At 40.4% G+C, this 25,901-nt stretch overlaps 1 protein-coding gene across 2 annotated transcripts in view; it reads left to right on the plus strand.

The window, feature by feature from the left end:
• dym (dymeclin) overlaps nt 1-25,901 on the plus strand; it is an 84,436-nt gene that overhangs the window by 36,302 nt on the left and 22,233 nt on the right. For both annotated transcript variants that reach the window (XM_018755313.2, XM_018755322.2), the window contains exons 11-14: nt 1,227-1,352; nt 8,338-8,451; nt 8,548-8,642; nt 20,103-20,208. In XM_018755313.2, the coding sequence (XP_018610829.2) occupies nt 1,227-1,352; nt 8,338-8,451; nt 8,548-8,642; nt 20,103-20,208 (441 nt within the window). The remainder of the gene's footprint in view (nt 1-1,226; nt 1,353-8,337; nt 8,452-8,547; nt 8,643-20,102; nt 20,209-25,901) is intronic.

Raw genomic sequence — 25,901 nt, forward strand, 5'->3', positions numbered from 1 at the left:
AAGAATTGGCCCTTGGATTTATTCCTACATGCAGCTTCTTCCTCAAGGCTATTTCAACTCACTCGAAAGCATCCAGAAACATCCATGTAAACACTAGCCTGTCACAGGAGAGAAGCGTGAACAGCAAGGAGCATAGGAATTCATCGCATAGACGTGGTTCACGGTTCAAGCCGCAAACTCCACTCCTGCTGTAATAACGTTGTCCCAGCTGCTCACCCTGAACTACTCCAGTAAAAATGCCCTCCTGTATAAATTGCTCACGTATTGCAAGTAATTTTCGATGAAAGTGTCAGCTAAGGATCAAAAGTGACAATAGTAGTAGTCATTAATAATTATTAATAATGCAACTATGCCACGCTTGGCGTTGGCTAGGGGAAGGCACGGAACGTATTTAGAGTTATCTTAGTCATCCGCTTCGCCTTTGGCCTTCATTGTCTGCCACTGACATAATGGGAAATGGCAGACAGCTGGCATTTCGTCAGCAGTGCGGCTTGGCAGATCTTATCTGGGTTTAAGTGTATTACTGAGTATGTCAGCAGCTTCCCCCCAGAGTCACGCATTCTGCGACTCACCTGAGCTACCAGATTAGCTTCATCCGAATCCTCCGAATTCTCCCCCACGTTAGAATGCGTGTCGGATACTGACTGCATATCGCATACTTATTATTAATGTGGGGCCAGGGCAGAAAATTAAAATAAACCCCAAACAAAAGTGTTCACCAGGATCTCCGGGTTCTTCTCCACATTATCTGCAGACAGGGAGTCTGAGCTGGAGCTGTAGGATTTGGCTCCGCTCGTGAATCTGGTTCTGCTGTGTGTCAAACCTGCGATGTGCATGTCTGTAGTGTAACTCACGACTGTGTCTGCATATTTGGCATGTCAGACTTCATATCAGAGGCTGAGGTAATAGTAACAGACCATCCTCGCAGCTATCGTAGACACTGACACATAGACACACACTCACCGATAGACAAAGTGCTGTCACGGCATGTACTGCGTGTCTGAAAGTGTACAAGGTTTGGCCACAGTGTCTTGTTAACACTGATGCTATGTTATTTTTTCCCCCCGTATCCTTGCCTGGAAAATAAAGCTATCATCCTGGAGTTGGCAAGAGAGAAGAAAAATAAAAAACCTTTTTCTAATCCTCCGTTGTGTAAATGTGAGGCGTCACGGGCCTCGGTGTTATTAAAGCAAGGGAAGCCGATCACCGTGACCTTTACTTTGTAGGTGATGCCCATTCTGGAGATCCTGTACCATGTGGAGGACAGGAACTCGCATCATGTCTACATGGCCCTCATCATCCTTCTCATCCTCACAGAGGATGACACATTCAACCGGTCAATTCATGAAGTTGTGAGTATACACGTGTCCCAAGACCATGCGTGGAAAAAATGTGAATTTTCTGGAAGTTTTTTTTTTTTTTCCTGATTTCACCGATAGCATCTTAAATGAACGGAGTAGCCGGTAGTGCAGCAGAGTGGTTAGAGTTGCCTTCTGGCCTTGAAGGACCATGAGTTGCTCCAGTCAAAATTACCCAGCTGTATAAATGGGTAAACCACTCTAAGTAATTTACCATTTGGAGAAAAAAAAATGTCAGTTAAATAAATGTAAATTGAGCCAGATGACTTATTCATTCCTATACTAAATACAAATACTCGACTTCCTCTTACAGAAAGTGATACATGATGTTATTTTATGTAAGGATTTTACATTTCACGGAAAGTAATGAATAGATTCTTGTTAAACCTTTTATTGCAGAACTTCAGTTAGCATATGGTTCATCTTGTTATTTAAAAAAGTACTCAGAAGCATCAGGATCTTTAGGTGATAATATCTATTATTTAGCACAATATGCAGATTATTTTTGTGTAATTCTACCAACACCATATGGCAGAAGTACTCAGTGCCATCATTAAAAGTAAATATCACTTGCAGTTTGTTTTTGACAGCCATTCACACCTCGAATCATTTGTTTAAACAATAGTGCAGTTGTTGTTAATGTACAATATGTTGGCATCCTGATAACAGACATGCTACAATTGTGCCATTTGGAGGAATATCAGCATCACACACCTTATGGTCTGTGAAAAGGCTACTCTCTGATCAGTGAGGAGCATCCAGGGGCTCTTCTTCAGCTTGTGTGCGGTGGGCACCAGATTGTCTGTTGTTTAAAGACCTAGTCTTGTGATTTGTGATTGGACAGCTGTTGGATTAGGACCCAAAATGGGCCCTGCTGTTGTACCTTCAAGATGACACTGAATTACTCCAGTAAGTAATTTATGTGTGTAAATGGATAAAACTACTTCAGCTAAAAAAAAAAAAAAAAAAAAAAGGGAAATGGTGTGACTACAAAGCCAGTTGCTTTTGCCACATCTTATTTTTCTTTAATATTTATTTATTTTTTAAATCATTGTGAAGATTGCTGTTTTTGAAACTGAGTACTTTGTTGTTGTTGTTGTTGTTTTGCGCTCTGGGCTGAAATAACTATTATTTCCATAGTTTCTACTATATTTTAAACAGCATTTCAGTCCATCAAAGGTTGATGTTTAGTATGTTTTGGTTTAGTTTGATGATAATGCTTAGATCTTATTGCAACCTTTTGAAAGTGTAGTTGCAGTGTTGTTATAAAACAGTTTTTTTTTTTTTCTTTTTCTTTTTAAATTTTATTTTCTGGAAAGAGACTCGTGTTTGGTTTTTAAATAACACGTGTGTCAGTAGCTGGCTGTTACATCACACTCCCATTAAATCGTTGAACTGATCTAAAGAGATGGTGGTTTAATCAGATCCGGTTTATTTCTTTTAAATTTATTTAAATTCTGTTTTCTCTTCATCTGATGTTGGTTAACACAGTAAGTCCCGTAGTTCTGAACTATTCTAAAGCTCCTAAGGATGTACGTGTACATCGTATGCGAGTTTTCCCCGACATGGACAACGTGGGACACGCTTTTGAGCATGATTGTATTGTTAGAGTTTACAAAGAGGGAAGGTCTCATTTTTAGCAAAATACCCTCTCAGCAAGGTTAATAGCCACAGGATTAGGAGTAAAATGTAAGAACGTTTTGTGGGACTGAAAATGCTTGAAATAATCTGTCATCAGACCCAGAGAGTTAGCAATTATAAACAAGGCTCGGTATGTGTAATATCCTTTCTTATTCTCATGTTTGATTATTTTTCAAAAGGAAAATGTGGCTTTTGTGACGAAGAGCCAGAATATTTGAGTGATTTCATTGTGAGTCGGATTCTTTGCGTTGAAATGGCAGACTGTTAAAGTAGTTGCTAAGCACCCTGAGTAGACAGCATTACCAATACTGGCTTTTCAGTTGGGGAACCGCAGCTGTTTGAGATTATTGTGGGCCGCAGTGTAAGGAACTGGCACTAATACAGAATAACATACGTGCAAAAAGTGTTAGCCCCCCCGTCAGGGAGACCTGACCACAGTGCCATGTTTTCCTTCTTAAATGCTGAAGATCATCAGCTCTTGGCAGGAGAGATTCTTACACCAGTTTGTGTCTCACTTGAAGAAGCAGAGAAGGCTGGGACATGTCTTCTACAGTAGACTACTTCAAAATCTCCCGAACATTTTAACATACAGTAGTACCTGGTGTCTCCTAATGAAAATTCCCCCTTTAGTTAATGACATTCTACCAAGAACCTGTGATGGACTCACATCCTGTCTGGGCTGTACCCTACCTAAAGCCCTTCACTTTATTTTTCTCACACACACACACACACACACACACACACACACGCAGACGCAGACATTGACTGAAGCCGCTTGTCCCGAGCGGGGTAGCAGCGACCCGGAGCCTAACCCGGCAACACAGGGCGCAGTGCTGGAGGGGTAGGGGACATACCCAAGGGTGGGATGGCAGTCCATCGCAAGGCACTCCAAACAGGACTCGAACCCCATACCCACCAGAGAGCAGGCACAGGCCAAACCCGCTGCGCCGCCGCGCCCCCTAAACTTTGTTTTTCAGTCTAGCTTTATTTTGCTGAAGTCATAAATGCAGGCTTTGTTTTATTACTACCACCTTTTAATGCCAGTAAAATCAGTAGAACAGTATCGGTTATTTATGGTTACTCTAAAGTTAGCAGGTGATGTCAGGGTGAAATTGGTCAGACACCAGTTACCAGGCTTCTCCCGCTCTCGTTTTTAAGGCGGAAGATCACAGGCCAACAATTTGAGAGCTCATTTCTAAAAGGGCTGAACAGACACTGAAGAAATGTGGTCAGATTCCTCACTAACAGAGTGCCAACAGGGCTGATTCACATACATGGCAAGTGCTTGCACGTGGCAGACTGGGAGGGAGGGGGGATTGTAATTTTGTCATTCTGTTCTCTATTTTTGAAGCACTGTGGCAGCCAACTGCACCCCGCAGTGGGGATCCACATTCAGGTCCATTCCCTGCCACACTAACCATCTGTGGCTTGTAGGGCAAGGAAACACAATTTTATACTTGCTCCTTCGGATGACTTATGTGGTGGGGCATCCTCCCCCCTCGATATGGGGTACATGTGGAATCAGGTGTATATGTCGATGTGTTCCTTGATGCAGTGATGCCCAAACTGTGAAAGAAGAGCTCAGCTCACAGCACATACCTCTATCGGAAGGGGTGTGTACCTGTGTTGCCTCTTCGACTTGATGTGGTTTTTGTGCTTTCAGGCAGAGACATAACAACCATGTTATTGGTTACGACTTCACCGAGAGAGAAGTGGGTGAAAAGTATAAATAAAGACACCTTAATGTAGGAAATTGAATGGGTTGCCATCGCTTGAGTCAAGAATGCCGAGCAATGTGTTACAGTGAAATAATGTGCGACGGAATCCATCTGTGATGAAATTGTGCAGACATACGCATGAAGCTCCAAACAAGCAGGAGCACAGCAAACAAGTGTGAGCATCCTTGGTAAACAAACAGCGAGAACGTGAGAGCAAGGTGAATGTGGCATGTCGAGGCGTGTTTGGTTGAAGAATGACTGAGGGTGGGGAATCTGTGGGTTTCCTGTTCCTAATAAACAGAAAACTGCCAACGTTTGCAGACATAGGGAAATGTCAAGAACCAAAATGCTTTTGACAGCGTTCACCAGCTACAAAGTACAATAAGAAAAAGCGGTGTGTTTAACTGGCCTTAAATACCCCCCAGTCTTTCACGTAACATACGCTATGCAAGTAACACTCCCAGTGCACGTTCTATACAAAAACCAGTGCTTTCATTTTTAGCCATTTTACTCAGTTACAGCTATATACTGTCCTGGCAAGCTTTTAAAGTCATCTTTATTCTTCTGACAGACTGTTAGACACATTCGGTACTTTAATAGGTTATAGCGTAGGCTTAAATCTGGCGAAAGAATGTTGACTAAAATCGTCTCCTGCAATGCCTTTTCACTTTTCTAAAAATGTGTGACCAGTGCAAAGTCTGCATGAATAATTACTGCTATTTCATTCCTGAATGGTACCATGCCAGCAGTTGGCACACCTGTTTGTCTGAAACCAAAATGGCAGATTTCTCCAATATAAAATATTGTTTTGAAGAATGGCAGTTATGAGCATCATTTTTGAATCTGAATCATTTTTGTCCTTTGAAGTGCAATAATTATTGATTGGATTAGGTATGACATTGCTAGTTATCCTCAAGCAGGATTCCACATCAGGAAGAGCTGGTTTCAACTTCCTCCTTCATTTGACTGGCAGTTTTCCATGTTGTATTTCACAGTGGGCTGAAAAGTACAGTTTCAAAGACATGTCAACAGTGATTTGTGAATCAGCCAAAAGGGTACCAGTGGCTAGGGTGAACTGGTTGCCTGGAAATCCATTGTTTATGGAATAAGAATGTAATAAAATTAGGAAATTTGATGTTTTTACTGTGTATATTTGAGATCTAATGTGCTCCTAGGCTTTATCAGTGTTGAAAGGGATTTAGCAGTTATGAGGATGAGGTGCTCATTCCATCACATTGGAGCCAAAACTGGTGGCACAGTGGTGCAGCAGATAGCACTGTTGTCTCACAGTAACTGGACAGTGCAAGAGGGCATTAGTTTGGTCCCTGGTTGGTCTGTGTTGAGTTTGCATGGTCACCGTGGTCATGTGGGACCACAAAGATATGCAAAAGACATAGCTTTTAGGAGAATTGGTAACTCTAAATTCTCCATTTTGTGTGTGTATGAGGTGATGCGGTCAATTGTCCACATGAAGGATATCTCCTGATGTGTGGGCATACGTGTGTGTTTTCCTTTGGAAATGCCTGAACCTACACTTAAAGAAGTGGGTTTGGGGCTTTCCTGTTTTCAATTTCGTGCCGAATTTCGTTTTTACTTCGCTCTGTTGTGTAGATGAATAAGTTATTGTAGGTAGTGTGTCTTGCATTGTAAGTCACCTTGGACAAAAGGTGTCCACTGAATAACAGTATTTGTTATCAGCAGCTTTGGAGAAAAGCATCTGCCAAATGAATAAATGTAACGTAAATGCAAAACTGAAACCCTACGGACTTGATTTTGAACCTCGCGGGTGTGGCACCGCCTTTATCATTTCAAAGGAAAAAACAATGGATTAATCAGTATCTTTATGAATGTGTAACAATGGGTTCTTTGGCTTTATATATAAGTGAATATCTCAGAGAAATACTACAGATAATTCAAAAATGTATTTACAAGTTATGTCCTTTCTGATTTTATTCATTTTTCCTGTTCGATTAAAATTGTCAGATTCTTTCCTCCTCTGACGACCGGCAAGCATCTGTTTCGCAGAGTTCCCATGATGCCTAGGCAGTGACCTCTTGGGAGAAGCCCCTGTTTGCCAGGGAAATTGGCCTGTTGTCTGGGCAGAGCAGCAGCTACAGATTCACATAAGAGGCCGTTTACATGCTGTCTGCGCTTCTTGCCAGATTTCAGAAACATATGTAGAGAATGCTGCGAACTGACTGTGTTCTACGAGCCTTAGCCCAACGGCTTATTTGTGTCTCAGGATCTCTCGAGGCTTTTGTAAAGGTTTAAGGCCTTGGGAAAACACCTGAGTGGGAAAGTAACAAGAATCCACAAGTTTAAGCCAAGCACCGGGTCTAGCCCAGAGCACTGAAAGCTGAATTTTACTCCAAAGACAAGTGCCAGCTGCAGATTGAAAGCAAAGCAGTAAACTGATGCTGCTCTGATGAAATACAAGAAATGGACTCGGGAATACGTTTTGAGCCCTATGGTCAGCAGCGCTGCCTCTCCCTGTCTCTGCCAGCAGTCCTGTGGTTAAAGTATTTACCTTACATTGAGCCAGGCCTGTTGGCCCAGACCACTTGCTGGAGTCTGGCAGGAAGCTTCCTATTGGTCTCTAGTGCACTCGGTGCCCTCAGTGTCCCTGGTCTTCCATCTGCCTTTTTTGTGTCCCTTCCTCCCTCCCCCACCTCCAATAAGCAATTATGTGTGCCATCATCCTGTTCCTCAATTAATTTTCCATCGAAGATGGTTTCAGTGGAGACTGCTGTGGTTCAGAGATTAGTGATCTGGTTTTCAGACTATATATTCAGAGCAGTGTTCTCTAGCGGCTATTTTTGGTGTGCGTGGTCCATAAACTCGGAATATTTGCTATGCTTTGATATAATGCATATTGTTAAAATGTGCTGGTTGCTTCATTTACTTTTAGAGCAGGCGATAGTCCGCCAACAGGAACCATGTATAATCTATCACGTAGCTCTGTAATGCATTTGTAGTTTATATTTGTGTGTCTTTAATTACACAAATATAAATTATAACTGAAATTTCAAAGGTTAATTTTGCAGTATTCAAACCATAGGATATTTACAACATCAACTGGGATGTCATTAGTAGTTGTTCATGTATAAATACCTTATTTAAGATGGTCAAGTTCGTATTTATGAAATAGTTAGAATGTTTTCCCCATTTCAGCAGTTGCACATTTATTGCTTGAGTACCTTTGTCAAGGGTTCAGCAGTGGATCTCCTCAGTCTGTAATGAGGTACTTCCTGTAGTCATAATTCAGAATAAATGTACGTTTGATGCCAGTGATATAAAAGTGTAACAAGATGCAAAGAGTAAGGATGATTACATGTTACTATCATGACAAATTTACAATGAAGGGCCAAGATCGCTCCCAGTATTATAATGCATGTAGGAGTAGCACTGAATGTAGCTCAGCTGCAGCCTGTTGTTAGAACTTGTTCTTCTTATGATAGTGAACTGCTGCAGAATTTCTGTGACGTTGCTTTTCTCAATAAAAAGCACCTTTTGCACAGATTGATAGGCCATAATTAAGTTGACCTGAACTATCCATCTCCATCTCTCCTTGTTCCTCCCTGTCTCACACTGTGTTTGTCTTTCTCTTTGCATGCTTACAGATGCTGAAGAACATCACCTGGTACACGGAACGCTCCTTGACAGAGATCTCCCTGGGGAGCCTGTTGATCCTAGTGGTGATCCGGACCATTCAATTCAATATGACTCGCACCAGGGTGAGGGAAAACGAAATAAATCTCTTTACAGTCATTAGGGGTCGCTATTAGTGTCGGGACCGGTAGGTGATCATGCCTCTCTTGAACTCCTTGTAGGACAAGTATCTTCACACCAACTGCCTGGCAGCCCTGGCAAACATGTCGGCTCAGTTCCGCTGCCTGCATCAATACGCAGCACAGCGGATCATCAGGTAAGGCCCTGCGCTAGGGATTCCGGTGGTCTTTCCTTTAGACTGAAGGTGTCTTCTAAGCATATGAGCTACTTCTGCATTACATACAAAGTGAAGCTTTGTAGGGAGATGAAACAGAAGAGCATTTAGTGCAGGTCAGCCAACTGTAAATAAATACAGAAAATAGTGTCCATATTAGTTTTTTCACCTGCAGAGGTGAATATTGCTATCTTTGCTTCTCTGTTCGCTGGAATTGTACCACCGCTTGCTGTATATTGAAAGCATGCGTATGAGGACCTGGGAATGAATTGCATGACAGAGAAACTGTTTTTTCAGAAGTATATTTTCTGGAAAAGGTCAACAAGTGGAAGGTTGAATGCCAATGAAGTTGAGCAACATAAAGTTTCTCTGTTTGTTTAACATCTTTGTGAAACTGTAAACAGAGCAGCTAATTAATTACAAATTAAGGACTTTAATTAACCAGCAAAACAGGAAAAGGTTACTCAACCTATTTGTGGTTTGCTGCTCAACTCAGACAGAACCCAGACTGGATTTTTGTCTCCAATTTCTGAGACTGTGATGAAAGTGACCTTTTAAGTTCTGCCATCTAACTTTTTTTTTAAAAAGTATTTACAAAGAAGAAAACAAAAAAAACACTTGCATGGATTTGGTTTGGCCCTTAGCTCATTTTGAAATAATGCTTTTTTTTTTTTTCTCTTCATTGATTGTTCCAAAACTGTGTGGATGATTTCATTCCTCATTTTGTTTCCTCAGCACCCCACCAGATATTATGTTTCTTGTTCTGGAATAAATAAAGAAAGCAAAATGAGCTTTTAGCATGCTAGTCTCCTCTGTGGTAAAGATGACAGTGCCAAGATCTCTGCCAAATTCACGTTTCTCCATAAGGGCTTGCATTTGTTCTCCTCTTTTGAATTGTACACAAGTGTGTAAAAATGCTCAACACATTTACATTGAATTTAATTGTATCTAATATTACATCACAAAGCAAAAGGGTAAGTTGTGCTTGAAATATTTATGTAGAAAAAATAAAATGACACAGCATGCCTACGCTGTGATTGTCTTAATGTTGTCTTTGACAGTGCTTGTCTGCTCCTGTTTTGGAGTTCGGTTATTAAGGTTATCAAAAGCCACAACTATAGTGTGAAGAGCAGAGCAACAGCGTGAGGTTTAGGTGTCATTTAAAGTTGTAACCTGTAATTTATGCCTTTTCATTAGACTTTAAATAATTATTATTTTCCTCCAACTGATGCAGCCTTGACGCACTGTTATTGTGCTCCCTGCTGACGCGCTTGTAGGAGATTTGGAGAACTTTCATAGATGGCAACTAATTGTTTATGACCTTTCCATAGCAACCTTCCTAATGACCAGGAACCCATTTCTGGACAAACCAATTACAGGCATTACAATGCTCTACTTAGGAATTAACTCAACTTAATTAAATGTGGTAAATTGGCAGTAAAGCTGGTTGTGTCATTAGTTTTTTTTTTTTTTTTTTTTTTTTTTCTCCTTTCCCCCCCATTGTGCCATTGCCAATTTGTTTGGTAGTGTGCAGCGAAGAATTAGAGACAAAACAAGCACAGCAGAGTTCAGTCCCATGGTTGCTATCTGTCTGGATTATTGTTATTTCCCCCCACTACATCCTTTCCCTCAGGGTGATCGAGTTTGCTCTTGATTTTGTTCTGTGTTTTATGGCGTCTGCCTTTCAGAGCTTCTCAGGCCGCTTGCCAAGCTTTAAGCAGAATTTAGGTAATTCGGAAGATTGTGACTGGAGTGTTGTCAGCTGATGGAGATGCCATATTTGTCTCGTGTCAGCATGTCTTGCACATAATAGAGGCACACGGCTTTTTATGTCACCGTAGGACTGCTACAGGCTTACGCTACAAGACAGGATTATAATGAAGATGTTCCTGCAGTACGTTGAATTCCCTCTCAAATGCTGTCTTTTAACTACCCTCGGTTGTGGCTCTTGACATTGGAGCCATTTATGCTGTTTTCCTCTGGATTCTCTGCCGCGCTACTTTGCTTAGGCTTTGAACATCTTCCATTTGAAATATGTCACTGTCTGGGGACTGTAATACATGTGCTTCTTGCAATATGTGTTGTTTCTACTGAAACATTTATATATTTAAAGGAATAAATGTTAGCATTCAGTTCTTTATGGTTTATAGATCATGGGTTTACAAGGAGTAGTGATGGTTCATAATATACCCAAGTGTACAAAATCATTTATGTGACAGTATGTAGTACAGTACCATTCAAGTTTTCTTACACTTGCTGGACACTAGGTTTTTTCATGCACAAAGCATTCGATTGACAATTTTGATCTGAAAAAACAGTTAATCTGTCTTCATAGCTGTTCTGCAGCAGTTCCCAGTGATGTGGGGCCATTGTGGGTTGTTTTGCTTTGATTCCTGTCTTCAGACGGACCAATAAAGGTATTACCCTGGTTGTCCACTCACACGTCCCACTGACATTGTACATTTGTCAGAATACTGAATGTATGCGGTGTATCTTTGAAAGTACTGAATCTTTGCAGTGTATTTGGCACAGTAATGAGATTTTGCAGTGTATCCGTGAAGGTAAAGAGAATATGCAGTATAGGTTAAAGTATTGACAGCAGTGTGAAGCCCAGATAAGGAGCTCAGTACTGCAGCTGTCATCCTTTTCCCTCAACTGTCATGCTTAGCCCAGATGTTTGTTGTTCCTCAGCACACAGTAGACCTCCTTCATGTACAGTTCTCGGGCTCATTCGTGCACACGAATGTCAGTGGTGTGCCACAGTAGTTCCAAGTTCTCTTGTTCCAGACTTATGCTTAGGGTGACAAACCCACATCCGTCTGGAGTTCAATAATTAAGAAGCAGCCTGTTTCCCTTATACAAAGAGGATGTTGTATATGTTTATATGCATAATCCAGGAAGTATGATTCTCAGGGAAGACCTTGCATTTGGGTGAAAAATCCAAAATATGTCACATCCTGAGAATGTGTATTTTTGCTTGCTAGGTCTTGTTTATGGTTTTACATAATTCATATTTTGAAAAGAGCTTTATATTATTCATCAAAAAGGAAATGGTATTTTTATACTTTATGGAGGCTGTAATGAGAGCATAAAATGGCACAATTTAAATAAATAGAAAACTTTGTCTTAATTTCTTCCTGCAATTTTGTGTGATTTGAATTTCCTCATTGTCCAAAAAATTAAATGAATTCTACCAAAACATTAAAATTTAGGATGACACAGAGATGTAGCCAGCAGTGCTGCTGCCTTACAGCTCCTAGGTGGTGCAAAGACATGTGGATTTGATCCCAGCTCAGTCTGTTTGGAGGCAGCATGTTCTCATGTCTGCATGGATTTTCTCATGTGTGTTCCTACCCTGCAATGGACTGACGTCCTGTCCAGGGTGTACAGTGCTTCTGAGATAGACTACAGACCACCACGACCCTTAGGACAAGCAGTGATGGATGGATGGATGGATGGATGGATGGATGGATGGATGGATGGATGGATGGATGGGTGGAAAAACTTAGCCGCAGAATACATTTAACCATAATAATCCAGTGAGTTACTCGACATTTAATTAAAGTAAGTTTTATAAATGTGTAAAAAGACGTTGAGGCAGCTCTTTAAAACCTGTGCATTTATGTCAGCAGTCAGTCCAGTACTGAAATCTGTCATTTCTTGAGTTGTTGCTGAAAAGTCAAAAGATGCCATCAGGACAAAATCAAGCAGGGCTTCAGTCATGCTTGATTTTGTCCTGATGACATCTTTTGACTTTTCGGTGATCTGCCAGCATACCTCAGTCACCACATTAAAGTTGTTTTAATTAAAAAAAAAAAAAAAAAAAACAGGTTCATGTTCTCCGAAGGTAAACACTGTGTAAGTAAGCAGACGGTCAGGATACGTAATGACTACAAGCTGTTGCATCGTTGGAAGGAAGGAAGGAAGGAAGGACAGTGTGAATGGCCAGCTTTGTGTTCTCAGTGAAGATGATCATTCGGGGGATGGGCTGAGTCCAGACCGCACACACCAGTGCTCCCACGTGCAGGCACTCCTTTGTTGGCCATTTCTTGTCGCTTCATCTCCACACAGGAAGACCACACATACAGTATGTCCACGCAGAGCCCTTGTGCCTTCCTTCAGGGCCTTTCTGATTCTTTTTAAATGCTTTGTATTAATACGATGATGAAGCAGAAAGGATTAAAAAGGTTGTGCTAGGGCTGGTGCATTTTAGTCAGCTTGAGTACTATGAAATAATGTGTAAATATCTAAAACTTTGAGATTATTTGTATTATAGTGCCGATAGTCTAAATTGGACATCTCAAAGTAGGTTGAAAGGTTTGTGAAAGAGCTGACTTGCACTACTGAGCTCAAGTTCCAGTCTGATCTATTGCCATTGTAAGCATCTCTGAATGCTATGCTTTTTACATATATATATACACACACACACACGCAGATACACAGCTGGAAAAATTGTTTACCATTTAGGCTACAGAGTAATTCCATGCATTCCATAGATAAGGCGAGCTCATCAAGTTATTGGTTTGACTTTAATGGAAGTAGTGAATGATGTCACTATAGAAAATGAAAGAATAGACAGATCCTTCATTTTTGCATGTTATTATTGTTTCCTTCGGTCTTCTTGCTTCTTCCTATGATGCAAATGTGTGCATGAACTAATTGGTATATATGTGTATACCAGCAGAACTGTATATGACTCTTTTACAACTGCAGCTATTGTTACTAACAGCATAACTTTACTACTAACTAACTTCACTGTGAATTGTAGAAGTCAGTGGTCTGCTAATTGTTGATAATCTGCAGTTTAGAATTCCAGGCCTTGGACCTTTTTTGAATTTACTATGAGGATGTTCCTGCCTATCATCCTTTCGAATTTGGCTGTCCACATACAGCATTACCAGTGTATTTCCTTACTTGCCTGTCCTATCCCTTCCATCCCCCTACCCAACTCCACCTCAGCCAGGAGTTCCTGTGAACAGCTCAGCAGAAGAACAGCATCAGCACTACAGTGAACAAAAAAGGGCAAAATGAACACACCTTTCCTCTCTTTTTGTCCTTTTTTCTGTCCTGTCATCCCTGCCCTTGTCTTCCAGTTACACCAGCCGCCGCATGCGGAGGTACTTGTATGTGCTGGACAATATGTATTTTCCTCGCTCCAGCTGCAGTCGACTAGAGCACTGGCTCAGCGCCGTGGGCGACGCGGGGGAGGATCTTGCACACTTGACTTGCTCGTTCGTTCTCAGGTCCTATGCTTCCAGGTTAACAAGCTCTGCTCTCCTTCCTCTCACTCTCTATAGAGTGCTGCATGTGCCTTGTCTCTGCTGCCTGCATGATCGCTGATCACTGCTTGGCTCCATCTTTGTTTGTTATTTCCCTTTTTTTTTTTCCCTAAGCCACGACAAATCAGAGTTTATCCTTCAGTCTGATATTTTTGGTTTGCTGCATCCAAATTGTGGGTGAAAGCCAATGGTACTTCTAGAATAAAATCCTGCAGTCTCAAAATCTGTGTTCCCTTGAAGGGTGTGCCCATCTCTTGGTAGTGATGAGTATTTGACATTTTGTTTTTTTTATCTTTAGCATTAGGTTATGTGAAATATGGTCTAGTATTGATATGAAGCGTGTATGAAATGGAAACAGTGTACTACTAATAGAAAATTGCAAATGTAAAGTTGAAAATGGTCAGGGAAACAAGTCTGAGGACAAAACTACTTTCATTCGTAAAATTAAGGAAAATATATAGAAAACTATGTAGGTCTCTTTTGTACCAAGAAGCAAGAATGATCAAGAAAAAGAAACTAAGTGCTAAACATGTTTTGTCTTTATCATAGGGGAAAGGAAACCATTCGCTGGTTTTAAATATTACTCTGGTAAGAATTATACCGGTAGAAATTTAGATATATATTAAAACTATATATTAAATCTGCTCATCTTTAAACTCTTTCACTCAATCAGCATCCCACTAATTTGTCACTTACCCTCCGCATATGACTTGCTCATGAAGTTATTGTCTTTAATACTGTAGATATTAAGCAGTTAATTTCAGCAGTTAAGTTTTCAGTATAGGAATCTGCTTAATTGTGACTATAATGCTCACTGCAGTGATTTAGAGTATCATGGCAGTAACAGTGCTAGGTTAATTTTTAAGCAGATTTAAAAATCCTTTTCATGAACTCTAAATATTGGTATCTGCCATTGGAACCAGTGTCAAAAGTGAGGGAGTTGGAGAACCAGTGACAAAGTTGTGAGCAAAATAACCTTTTATGTAGAAAAGCTTGTAAATGTGTATGCAGAATTAATATTGTAAACAAGTCATATTGACAGGATAAAAACAGTATGTTGGGAGTGTTAACTACATGAGTACAGCTGAGAAATCTGTCTTTGAACTGTTCTGTCAGTTGTTAAAGAACTCCAAACTGTTTTTTTTTTTTTAAAAAAACTTTAGTTTTTTTTTCTTTATTCTCTGTTTTCTTTTGAATATGACAAATGTTAAATGCTAAAATGTGTTCTAATAATATACTGCATCTCTACAAGGGAAAAGTACAGACCTCCATATAAAAGCTACCTTTATGCAGTTGCAGAACAAAATTGTTTTCCACAAGTGGTCTTTGCTGGAACCACTTTGTCATGACGTCCAAGATTCTTTGTAGTAGGCGAGCAATCCTCTGATGAATGTTGTAAATAGGTACAGAAAATTTGCGGAAACTGCTGTTTGGCGAATTCCCTGATATTTTTGGCATACTTCTCATGTTCCCATTTTTTTCTCATTCAGCAAAATGCAACTTTGCATGATTTTTCATTTTTCAGTCATCATTGCAATATGAAAGTATTGGAACATAATGCATGATATTTACATTGTTTCTTAAAATATCATGTTCTGATTTGAATGACACAGGGTGAAACTCTGAATGAGGAAATGAGTCATAATATGAAACTAACCAGTAGAGCATAATTTAAAAGCTGACATTGATAGTTCTCCCTTATGTAATAGAGTAGTAGATACCAAATTATTCTTAAAAATTCCACCTGTAACCAAAATATGTGTGGTAATGTAAATATATTTGGCATGTATATATATTTAGCAGATAGGTCATTATACAAAAAATACACACACACACATTTTCTGAACCGCTTGTCCCATACGGGGCCGCGGGGAACCGGAGCCTAACCCGGCAACTCAGGGCGTAAGGCTGGAGGGGGAGGGGACACACCCAGGATAGGACGCCAGTCCATCGCAAGGCACCCGCAGCGGGATTCAAACCCCAGACCCACCAGAGAGCAGGACCCGGTCCAACCCACTGCACCACCGCACCCCCCATACAAAAAATATTTAAGTAGATATCCAGTAATTACGCATGTTTGCAATGCAACTCTTATAATGTAATATCTGTTACGGGATCATTACTGCTGTCTGGTAATGATGGGTTTATGTCAACTGCATCTGCATTATTTCATATATCTTTGAAATTTATTTCAGAATGTGCTATGCTGTAAAATCAGCATCGTTTTGTCGACTGAGTGTTAAATTGACTTTTAAGGGGTTTCTTTTGAGCTTTCAGGAACCATATAATCTCTTGCTGATGTAATTTAACACTGCTGATTGTGCTGTGTAGTCGTTCAGTTTTAGCTTTATGTCCCACGCTTGTCTCTGTGATGTTTTTAACTTATTACCAAGAAGGTGACATGAGTTTTGAGAGGAAAGAAAGAAAAAGGTTAAAAACTAAAGACACAATACTAATTCAACTTTAAAGTCCTTTCTTCTGTCTCTCTGTTGGAGGGTTTCCGTACTGTACATTCTGTTTTAATTATACGGTCTAGTTTTCATCATCTGGTTATTGTTAGCTCTTCGCTCCTAATTTTTTTAATTACGCCCTGTATATATGCTGAATAGAATTGTATGTGTTTGTTGGAATCGTGACAGTGCTGGAGCTTATAGCTCTGACTGGTGTAAGGATCGGGATCTTCTCTTTTGGCTGCTAATCACTGACTGCAGAGCGGGGCCTGTAGCTCTTCTCAACGGAGGCTCGGTTCGCAAGGAACGCAGCTTTTCTTGACTTAATTAGTCTTAATGACTCCATGAATATCACGCCTCTCCCCCTTTCATCACTCGATGGTGCGAACGTATTTACAGGTGTATTTTAAGGTTACTAGGCTAACCCTTAGATGTACTTTTAAGTTCATGCTGACTGTTTAGTGTTGGGACATTGAAGTTATTCCTGTCGTGCAGTTTAATGATCAAATATGTTGTGAGGGAAATTAAAGTTCGGGACAGCAATGTTCCTCGACGTGTGTGGACTGTATGCGAGTTTCGTTGGTTTTGTGTACTTTTTGTGCTGTTACCTCGGGCCGGCTCGTTCTGTTTGGACTCGTAGTAGGCGAGCGAGCCGGATTCCAGGCGGCGAAGGACAGAAGGCCACAGCGACTAGGAGAATGACGACGTACGCTGCAGATCAGTTTGTGACACGTGAAGCGTTTCTTTCGTCGTCGTGCCGCATTCTGCGTAGAGCTGAATGAAATGCTGTGGCGCCAAAGAACATTCAGATTCAGACTTACTCGTTGTCAAGCGTGGTCGGTAATAACGTTTGTCATTGTAGAGAAATGTCTGACACGCTACAATATCCACTTATGTTGAGAGAATAACTTTATTATCTAGACTTTTTAGGCCATGACAGTTCCGTGAAAAGAACTAGTAATATGTTTCACCACATTGAAGACTTCTGCGTATGATTTTGTAAGAACTTTTACAGGCTGTCAACAGTAGCTTATGTTGTACTGTTACCATAGTATTGCAGCCTGTTGATTTTCACCCACTCATTTCATGTCTTTACACACAACTAGGGCGCTATGGTTTTCCTTACTTTTCTCTTAAGTTCCCTTTCACCTTCATGGTTTAGTGTTTACACTGGCTCTAGACATCAGCGCTTACCTTTTATGTGTAGAGAACTTCTTTCTTGTTAATGTCTGTTCATTAGTGGCGCTCAGAACCCATCTGTTTCCAGCATTTGGCTTCTCAGCGTTCTCAGGGAGCACTGGACTCTGGATTTAATGAACTACCACTCTGACAGAACATTTCCAGTGTTGACTTGCTTGATAAATTCCAAAATTTCAAAAATACAAATATTTCCATGAGGGGAAAAAAATAAAATAAATCTGCACTGATTTGTCTACATCCCTTTACCTTTAAGGGCTTAAAATGCTTAAAATAATGATACAAGTAAGAGGCCACTGTAATTATTAATCCATTAGTGTGTTAATATTTTTACTTAAAATTTAAAGAAAATAATCACTTCTTGAGTTGTGATTGAGCGATCTAAGTATTAATAGTATTTTTCTGCACTAAAATATTTATACAGAATTGAATAATTTATTCTGTCCTTTTTTGACCATCAGTGAAAGGCTTTTGATAAAACCTTGTGTAAATGAAAAACACACAAGGTTATACTGGGTTTTGAGTTTTGTCCCTCTCTTTATGCCCTCCCCGTTGGTCGTTTCGTATCTTTATAGTACACCTAAAAGAGCAAGTCTTTGTACATCACGTTTACCCTGGGAATTCTCTGTATGTTGGTTTAATGTATACTGCGTGTGCTTTAGGATCCTTCTATTCCCCGTAAGGAAGACCTTGGTGGTCTCGTCAGGGCATTGTTAAAACTTGCATGAATCAATAACCCCTGTAGCACTGCAACAGAAATAGCACCGCCACAGATTGTCCCGCTAGGCTTGACACCCCCTGTGTTGCTGCCTCCTGCTTCATGGGAGAGCGGGAAGATTTGGTCACTTCATATATTCTTTGGAGAGAAGCCGAGGAGAAAATCAGCAAGTAGTGCTTTTCGAAAACACTTCTTGGAATTTTATTAAATGGGAACGTCACACCAGCATGCTAATTCATGGAGTTCATGTGCTGCTTTCCATCTGTGTGCTGGAACCCGTCTTTCATGCAATCCAGTTGTGTTTTATCAGTCTGCTTGTTTTCAATCTTGTCCGAACATGAAATATTCCATAAAGGTTTCTTATGGAATATTTCATGTTTTCTGCCTTTTTCTGTAGCCATTGTCAGTGGTGAACTTTTTGTTCTTGATCTTTTTGTTTTTCATTAATTATTAGTTGGGTATTAAGGATATTAACAAGTGAACTTGAAGCTGAGCTTTCGAGCTTCCTTCTCAGAATGCTGTTGTGTGACCGGAATTGGTGGCCCTGACTCTTTTCATATGGACAGATGTATATACAGATATACAGTATAAAGAATCCCCATCCAGTCCAACAGTCTGATTTCTTTCATGTTTCCAAGTTTTCTTTTTTCTTTGTCTCCATTGTCTCTGTTTTGTCCAAATATGTTGTGATACTGCTGCTTTTCCCTTTAAATACATAAAATCCAAGAATTTCACTCCTGCAAGTCAAACTGACAGTCTGCAATTGCAATTTCTCTCTAGTCTCTTTTGCTTTTTTGGAGCCCTGTCCAGCAAGGGTTCTACAACAGGTCCACAGACCTTTCCTAGTGAAGAATGAGAAAAGCATCAGACTTTTTCAGGGAAACACAGAGGTTCTGAGTTTTATGTGCAATAAAATAATAAAGCAAGATGTGTGACTTCCTTTTGTCTAAACTGGTTTAACTTATTATGTTCCATAAAAGAGACCGCAATTTTGAAGCAAATTAAGTTGACATTTATATGAACTTGAGCGGACGAAAATAACAAGCACTGTAAAATTTTCAAAGGTGTTGATTTTTTTCTAGACGCTACTTTCAAGAAAATTGAATGTGGGTATATTGTATATAATTCCCTGAAGTAATGGCTCAAAGGAATTGATTTAGTTTTATACCATGCATTTTAATAAACTTAAGGCCTTACTCAGTCACTGCTGTTTATAACATTTTTCAAGAAAGGGGGGAGGGAGTTCTCATACTTTGTTTTACTTAGACAAAAGAGCAAGTGACTATGATTTCACAATGTAAATTTTTGCAGTGTATATGTTGTGTGTGTGTTTGTATGTATGTATCTATACAATATGCAGTATATACTGTATTATTTCATATATAAATATATATGAAATACACACACATATTTTCACAAATTATATTTTTGCAAAGAAGTAGCTATTGCATAATTAAGATTATAATAAGTTCTGTTGAACAACTCAAGCAACATTTCTCTGCCTAAATCAAATCCTCTGAAATTTAGTAAAATGAGAATGTCACCGTGATTTGTGCCTCTGTGCGGTTATTATGTAGTATAAGTACATAAGGGCAGTAAAAGGACAATACTTATGTAAAGCCCTTATGTTTCTATGATTCTTTATCTCAGTTGCGGAAAGATGTCATGTCACAACATATGAACCAGTGTTTGGCAGTATAAAAATCTCAATGCTTTGATTATGAATCTCTCTCTCTCTCTCTCTTTCTCTCTCTCCCTCCCTCCTTCCCTCCCTCCCTCCTTCCCACAATATTGACAGCCTGTTCGCTCTGCTGTCCAAAAAGCACAACAAGGTTCTGGAACAGGCCACGCAATCGCTGAGAGGTCCCCTTGGGTCCGGAGGCAGCACCACGCTACCGGATTATGTAAGTTTTGTGCTGGTGGAAGGCTGGGGGGTGAGCCTGCTGTGTCAGAGACAGCTGTCATTGCCAATTCTCCATGAGGCCAGGGGCCCGCTAGGAGCCCTCCACATCCCTCTGGTACTCTTGCACTTCTATGACACAGTGTGTTGGCAGCCTGTGATTTTGTCTCATAATACGTGCCTTGTTATATTTGCATTCTGTACGGTAAAATACTTTCATATGAATTTCTTTGTATGCATAGCTTCAGTGTGTTTTCATTTATTGTAAATTTAAGGCTATACGTTAGAGCAGTTGCCTGACTCGGTCTGTAAAACTTTTTTCCAAAGTAGAACTTCGGGGATTTAAAGTGTGCTGTCCTGTTTCTTGTGAAAGGATTTAAATTGCCACTTTTTTGAATTGGCAAATTCACTCTGCTAAGCAGGATAATGATTTCACAAAAATAATTTACCTAATGCTGAACCATGAATCGTCTCTGTGATTCACGAGGTGTGTTTTTTTTTTTTTTCCCGGCGAAAACCCCACTTTTAATGTATAAATGGAGCAGAAAAAGTGAAATATTGATTCTGGCATGTGTGGAAGATGGTACAATATCAGCAGGGCCTGTGAAGTGTAGTGGTAAGCGATGATCCAGAGATAAGGCGATGTCTGATGTACACAGGGATAGCGACAGCCCCCCCCCACTCAGCTGTCAAGAGCCTCGATCGATTTCCGTTGACGCAGGGTCACACACTCGCACCCGGCAGCTGCTGACGAGCAAATTGGAACAAGGGAAGGGTCTGCCTCGGCGATCGCGCTCAGCTACCACGTGCTGCTAATGAAACGTGACTTCTGTGTACAGCATTGCCAGCCATCCCCCAGAACAGGGAGAGGATCTGTCTGCCTGCGTTACCGTGGCGTCTTGGTGGCCCATACAGTGCAGTAATTTGTGTCACGGCATAGTCTACCTCAACCACCCCTTTCCTTTTTGCTCTTCTCTCCTTTTTCGCAGGGAGATTTAGAGACTCAAGGGGTGCTCCTTCTTAGGAATTGAGCTTTCCTTTGTCCTGTTATTTCTGCAGGGCAGCAAGGCCTGTTATTACTTACATTTACATTGGCTACCAAATGTTTCCATGTGAAAAACAGACGCTTATGATGGTTTTAATAGTTTTTTGAATAAGCCTCCGTTTGATTTAACCAGCGTCATGGGGTATGGAGACCTGTCACCAGGTGGCAGACCACTGTAAGCTTGGGCATGTGTAGTACACAGTGTGTGACCTGAATTGTACAGCTTCACTATATATTCCTGATCAGTGTGTGCAATGTAAGGAACATTGAAAAATGCATAATTCAGCATTCTCTTTTGAAAGATCCTGAGTGTATGGCAGCCTTTTGCTGCAAAGCATCAAAGATTTTCTGTGCTTCATTACCAGGGTTCGTATGTATGGTCCCAGGAGTTATAAGCAGACTTCATACTACTGTATTTTTCAGAATTCCAGTACATTTTAAAATGCTTATAGGTTGGTGCAGTGGGCAGCCCTGATCTTCCCAGCTCCTGGCCTGTGGGTTTGGAGTCTGTGTGCAATTCGTATGTTCATCCTGTGTTCCTCCCACAGTCCAAGGACATGTTTTTCAGGTGAATTGTATGCAACCCACGTGTCCAGTCCTGGATGTACTCTGCCCCCACCCTTTCTTTCCACAATAGGCTTTGGGCCATCAGGACCCTGCGTTAAGACGTGGCGTTATTGGCGATGGATGAATGGGTGAATTATATATGCAGAGTTACGTATAGCAAGGCCAGCAAGGCCTTACGCACACATTCTCAGCTTTTTACTACCTTCACGTCTTTTATTCGGCAAGCAGCTCAGGCCGATGTTATTAATGTTCTTAATTTAAAAATCTGCTGTAACTGACATTATTGCAAGTTGCCTTAATAGTTTGGCATCTCTTTCGTCAACCACATTCACCTTCAAAGGAGGAATGACTTATGTTTTTGCATGAAGATTTATGAGACAAGTAAGTGGTAATGCAAGATAAAATCAACAGTACAGTGCTTTAACACTGTTTATATTCACAAATATATGACTGTTCATTAGTCATGGAGAGGCTTGGCACAGGGTAATATTGTTGTCCTGTGTGTTAGACTCCAATGTGTAGCAGGACCGGTTAGGCACATCTTTTCTGCTGCTACTCTGTTCTTTTGAGATTGGTCCTTAGCCTCGGTAATGGACCTTCTTTCAGGCCTTCTTCTCATAGTGTTGTACAGAGAAGGAGCTTTTTTTTGTCCCCAGGGCATACTCCATATGATTATGTTTATAGAAGAACTGGACCATGCTCAGCCTAAGGTAGTGTTTTTTTTTTTTTTTTTTTTTTTAATTATAAATAAAATATTTATTTACCTATAATTTATATTAATTCCGTTGTTCAGTCATTTGTCGATCACTATTACTCTGTTTTCTGAAATTCTTTAAATTTCAGCAAGCTTAAAATTAATTTACAGTTACTTATAAAACTTAATATAATAAAGTAATCGGTTTTCCAAAATGTGAATGATTTTTAAAGTCATCATTTGTACCAACTTCAGTAATTATTGCTCTGCTTTCTTTTCTAAAATCTTTGAATGAGGCAACAATTAGAATAAGACAGTTTGGCACAGATTTGATGGTACGAAATGTTGAGGTTTGATGGAGGATAAGGCATGGTGGATCTAGTCCCAGCATTTGATTTGAGATGCGTAGGGTTTGTTTGTGCTGCTAGGGTGCTCTCTGGCCTGTCAATTTTTTTCCTTTTTTTTTTTTTCTTTGCTCCTGGAACTCATGATGTCAAGAACAGCCTTCAAGATGGCATTTTTGTTTCATGCACATTGGATGTGCTTATGTGAGAGAATCCTAATCAAGGTACAGTAGCATAAATACCTCTTTTGTGTATGGTTCAAGGAAGTTTAGCCCTTCTGCCCCTGTATCTGCGGACTATCTTCTCCACCCTTGAACAGTGTGTATTACTGCTGGTCACTCAGTGCTGAATGGGAGGGATCAGGCAGCAACTGACACCACTGAGGTCCTGTGCACTGTAGGCTGTTTACTAATGATGGTGAAATACAGAAGTACACAGTCACATTTCCTTCGAGACTGGAAGTGGTTTCCCCCACCCCACCGCCCACCTCTGTCTCTCCATCTTGCCGATTCTTTCACTGTTAAGGTCAAGAACTGATCTTGAAAGCTGAATCAAAACCAGCTGTCACTTTAAGCGTCCGGCGCGGTAATGGCCGCGGGGCTGGGAGAGTGGCATCTGGAAACCATGCAATTTGGCAGCGTGCAGCAGGAAAGAGGGGCTAATGTTTGTTTAATGCGGGATTGTCGGGAACACGTAATTGGTCTTTTAGGAAAGGGGATATTAAAAAGAAACATTACAAATGCCGTCTGTGGGACATTTTCTAGTGTGTTTGTGCCCCCCCAGCTCTCCTCTCCATTTCAGAGTTTGTTTAATCGTGGCCAGTAAGCATCAGGGCTGTGGGTGTGGTAATGGTTGTGAAGGGGCCGAGGGTGGGCGCTCTTCTCACATCAGTCTTTCCAAAGGGTGCACTCCTTCACAAGCCTCTGTAGACAGGGTGGTCCTGGGGAAGTCCTGGGGGAGAGCACTTGGTGGTAATCATCTCTGAAAGTTCCTTCGCGAGAGCTGAGATCAGATCTCGGTTCAGATGGAAGATGACAGCAAGTTCTGCTCATTCCATCTCATCAATCTTTCATTTCCTTCTATATGACACTACATTTATTAATCTTTAAATTTGTTCTTCATTCCTAATTCCTATCAGTACAAAGTCGGTCTTGTGATAATGATTATGTACTGCATTATTGCTCACCCTTTACTGGTACTTGTTTTATTGTTACTGTATTAATAAGTGCATAATTGTAAGTAGGTTAGTTCACAAGCATATGTTTGTAAATCACCTTGTACAGGGCATCAGCTGCATAATGGTTGATAATTCTTATTATTGAACTTTGCAGTGGTAATGCTGTGAGCTTCTTTTTAATTATTTTCATGATTTTGTTATGTTCTCTGTGTGAGTGTCCTGTTAATAATATCTCAAATGTTGGATGTTGTTTTGAAAATACCCAACTGTGCCTGCTGCCATAAACATCAGTGCGTTCAATCCAGTTGCTGCCTCCTACACCTTCCTAGTACCTCCACACAACGCTTTACCTTCCAACAAGGTTCCATTATATTAATTACCAGGAAGAAGTACTCGGTCTGAGCGCTCGTTTCATAGTTTGAGTTTCTGAATATGGTTGCTCTTTCATTCACAGTATTATATGTAGTGTGTGGTGACTACAAGCTCCTGTTGCCGTTCCTCTTGAAGCGCCACACCAACTGAGTTTTTAAGCACACATTGCTGGAGACTGTGAGGAAAGAAATGTGAACGGTGCCAACGTCAGGCATTGGCTTTTCTCACAGGTCCCCTTACAGCCATGGCTGGTCCTCTGGGCCTTTTTTTTTTGTAAAACCAAATTGGATTTGTGTTTTACATCCAAGCAACCCCAGTCCTTTCCCCCAGTGTTGTCATTTAGCCTTATTGAATATTGATAAGTCTTATTGAACTGCTGTCCCACAGAAGAGTGGTGTGAGGTCACTGGAGTCAAGGGCTGCATTGGGATGGACTGACACCCAGGTGAGAGCAACAGGGCTCTCCAGCCTGGGGACCACCTTCAGCGATCACCACATGCAGACGGTCAGTTAAAAGTGACTTCGGGGACCTTTAGGGGTTGTCTGAAGCACATTGCTGTACAGCAGTTATTGGCTGGCAGCAGATTTTTCAAAGCATCCTTAATCTTTCCCCTACAACTAGATAAGTATAGTTCACCAGCAGTAAAGTGAACACCCCGTGCTCCAACAAAACAAAAAAGGTACAAGGTACATCACCCCCCTCCACACAGCTCACAGTTTACCGCTATGCTGAGACAGATTTCCAGGGGAAAAACTGATAGCACTAAATCATCTTAAGGGACTTTCCTTAAAAAACAAATAAGTTCTTCATTTTGAGAAATCATTCTTATTATAGAACTACAGTCATCTTTACACAGTTTGAAGACTGAAACTGTTCAGTTGCGCCATAGCTGTAGGCCTTAAGTAACAAATATTTTTGTTATATAATGAGGTTGTAGATTATGATTAGGATGTGCTGCAGTGTAAAAATCATAATTTGAGGCATTACTTTTTGTATTATATCTTTTAGTGTCAGTGAGTGATGTCCAACTTGGGTAAGGTTTGTATCCTGTAGCTGGCATTTTTAAAAATAGAAAGATTGTGTATTGGAGTAGCAAAATTATGCTCATTAAAAGTACTAAAGCCTCCAGCAGAACTATGAGAAAATATTGTACGCAAAAGTATGTTGTTTTTCCTCACGATCACTGCAAAGGAAACTCTAATTCTTCTTTGCAGCAACATTTGCAAATGCAAAATTGATATTAACCAAACTTAAAATTGACATGAAGCATGGTAAATGAGGCTGCAACCAAAAGTTTGTCCTTATAAGATGAAAATCATGCTAACATAACACTCCCTTTGATTTTTTTTTCAAGGAGCATATATCTTTTGTCCTTGGTATATAGATGTTTGACATGTTCTGTTGTCCATAGTCATCATTATATGCAGTTACAAGGTTCCTGTAATACATAGTGTTTTGTATCATATAAGACAATATTGACGTAGGTAGACAGACAGAT

Source organism: Scleropages formosus, chromosome 6 (assembly GCF_900964775.1).
Source record: "Scleropages formosus chromosome 6, fSclFor1.1, whole genome shotgun sequence".
In the NCBI taxonomy this organism is placed as follows: Eukaryota; Metazoa; Chordata; class Actinopteri; order Osteoglossiformes; family Osteoglossidae; genus Scleropages; species Scleropages formosus.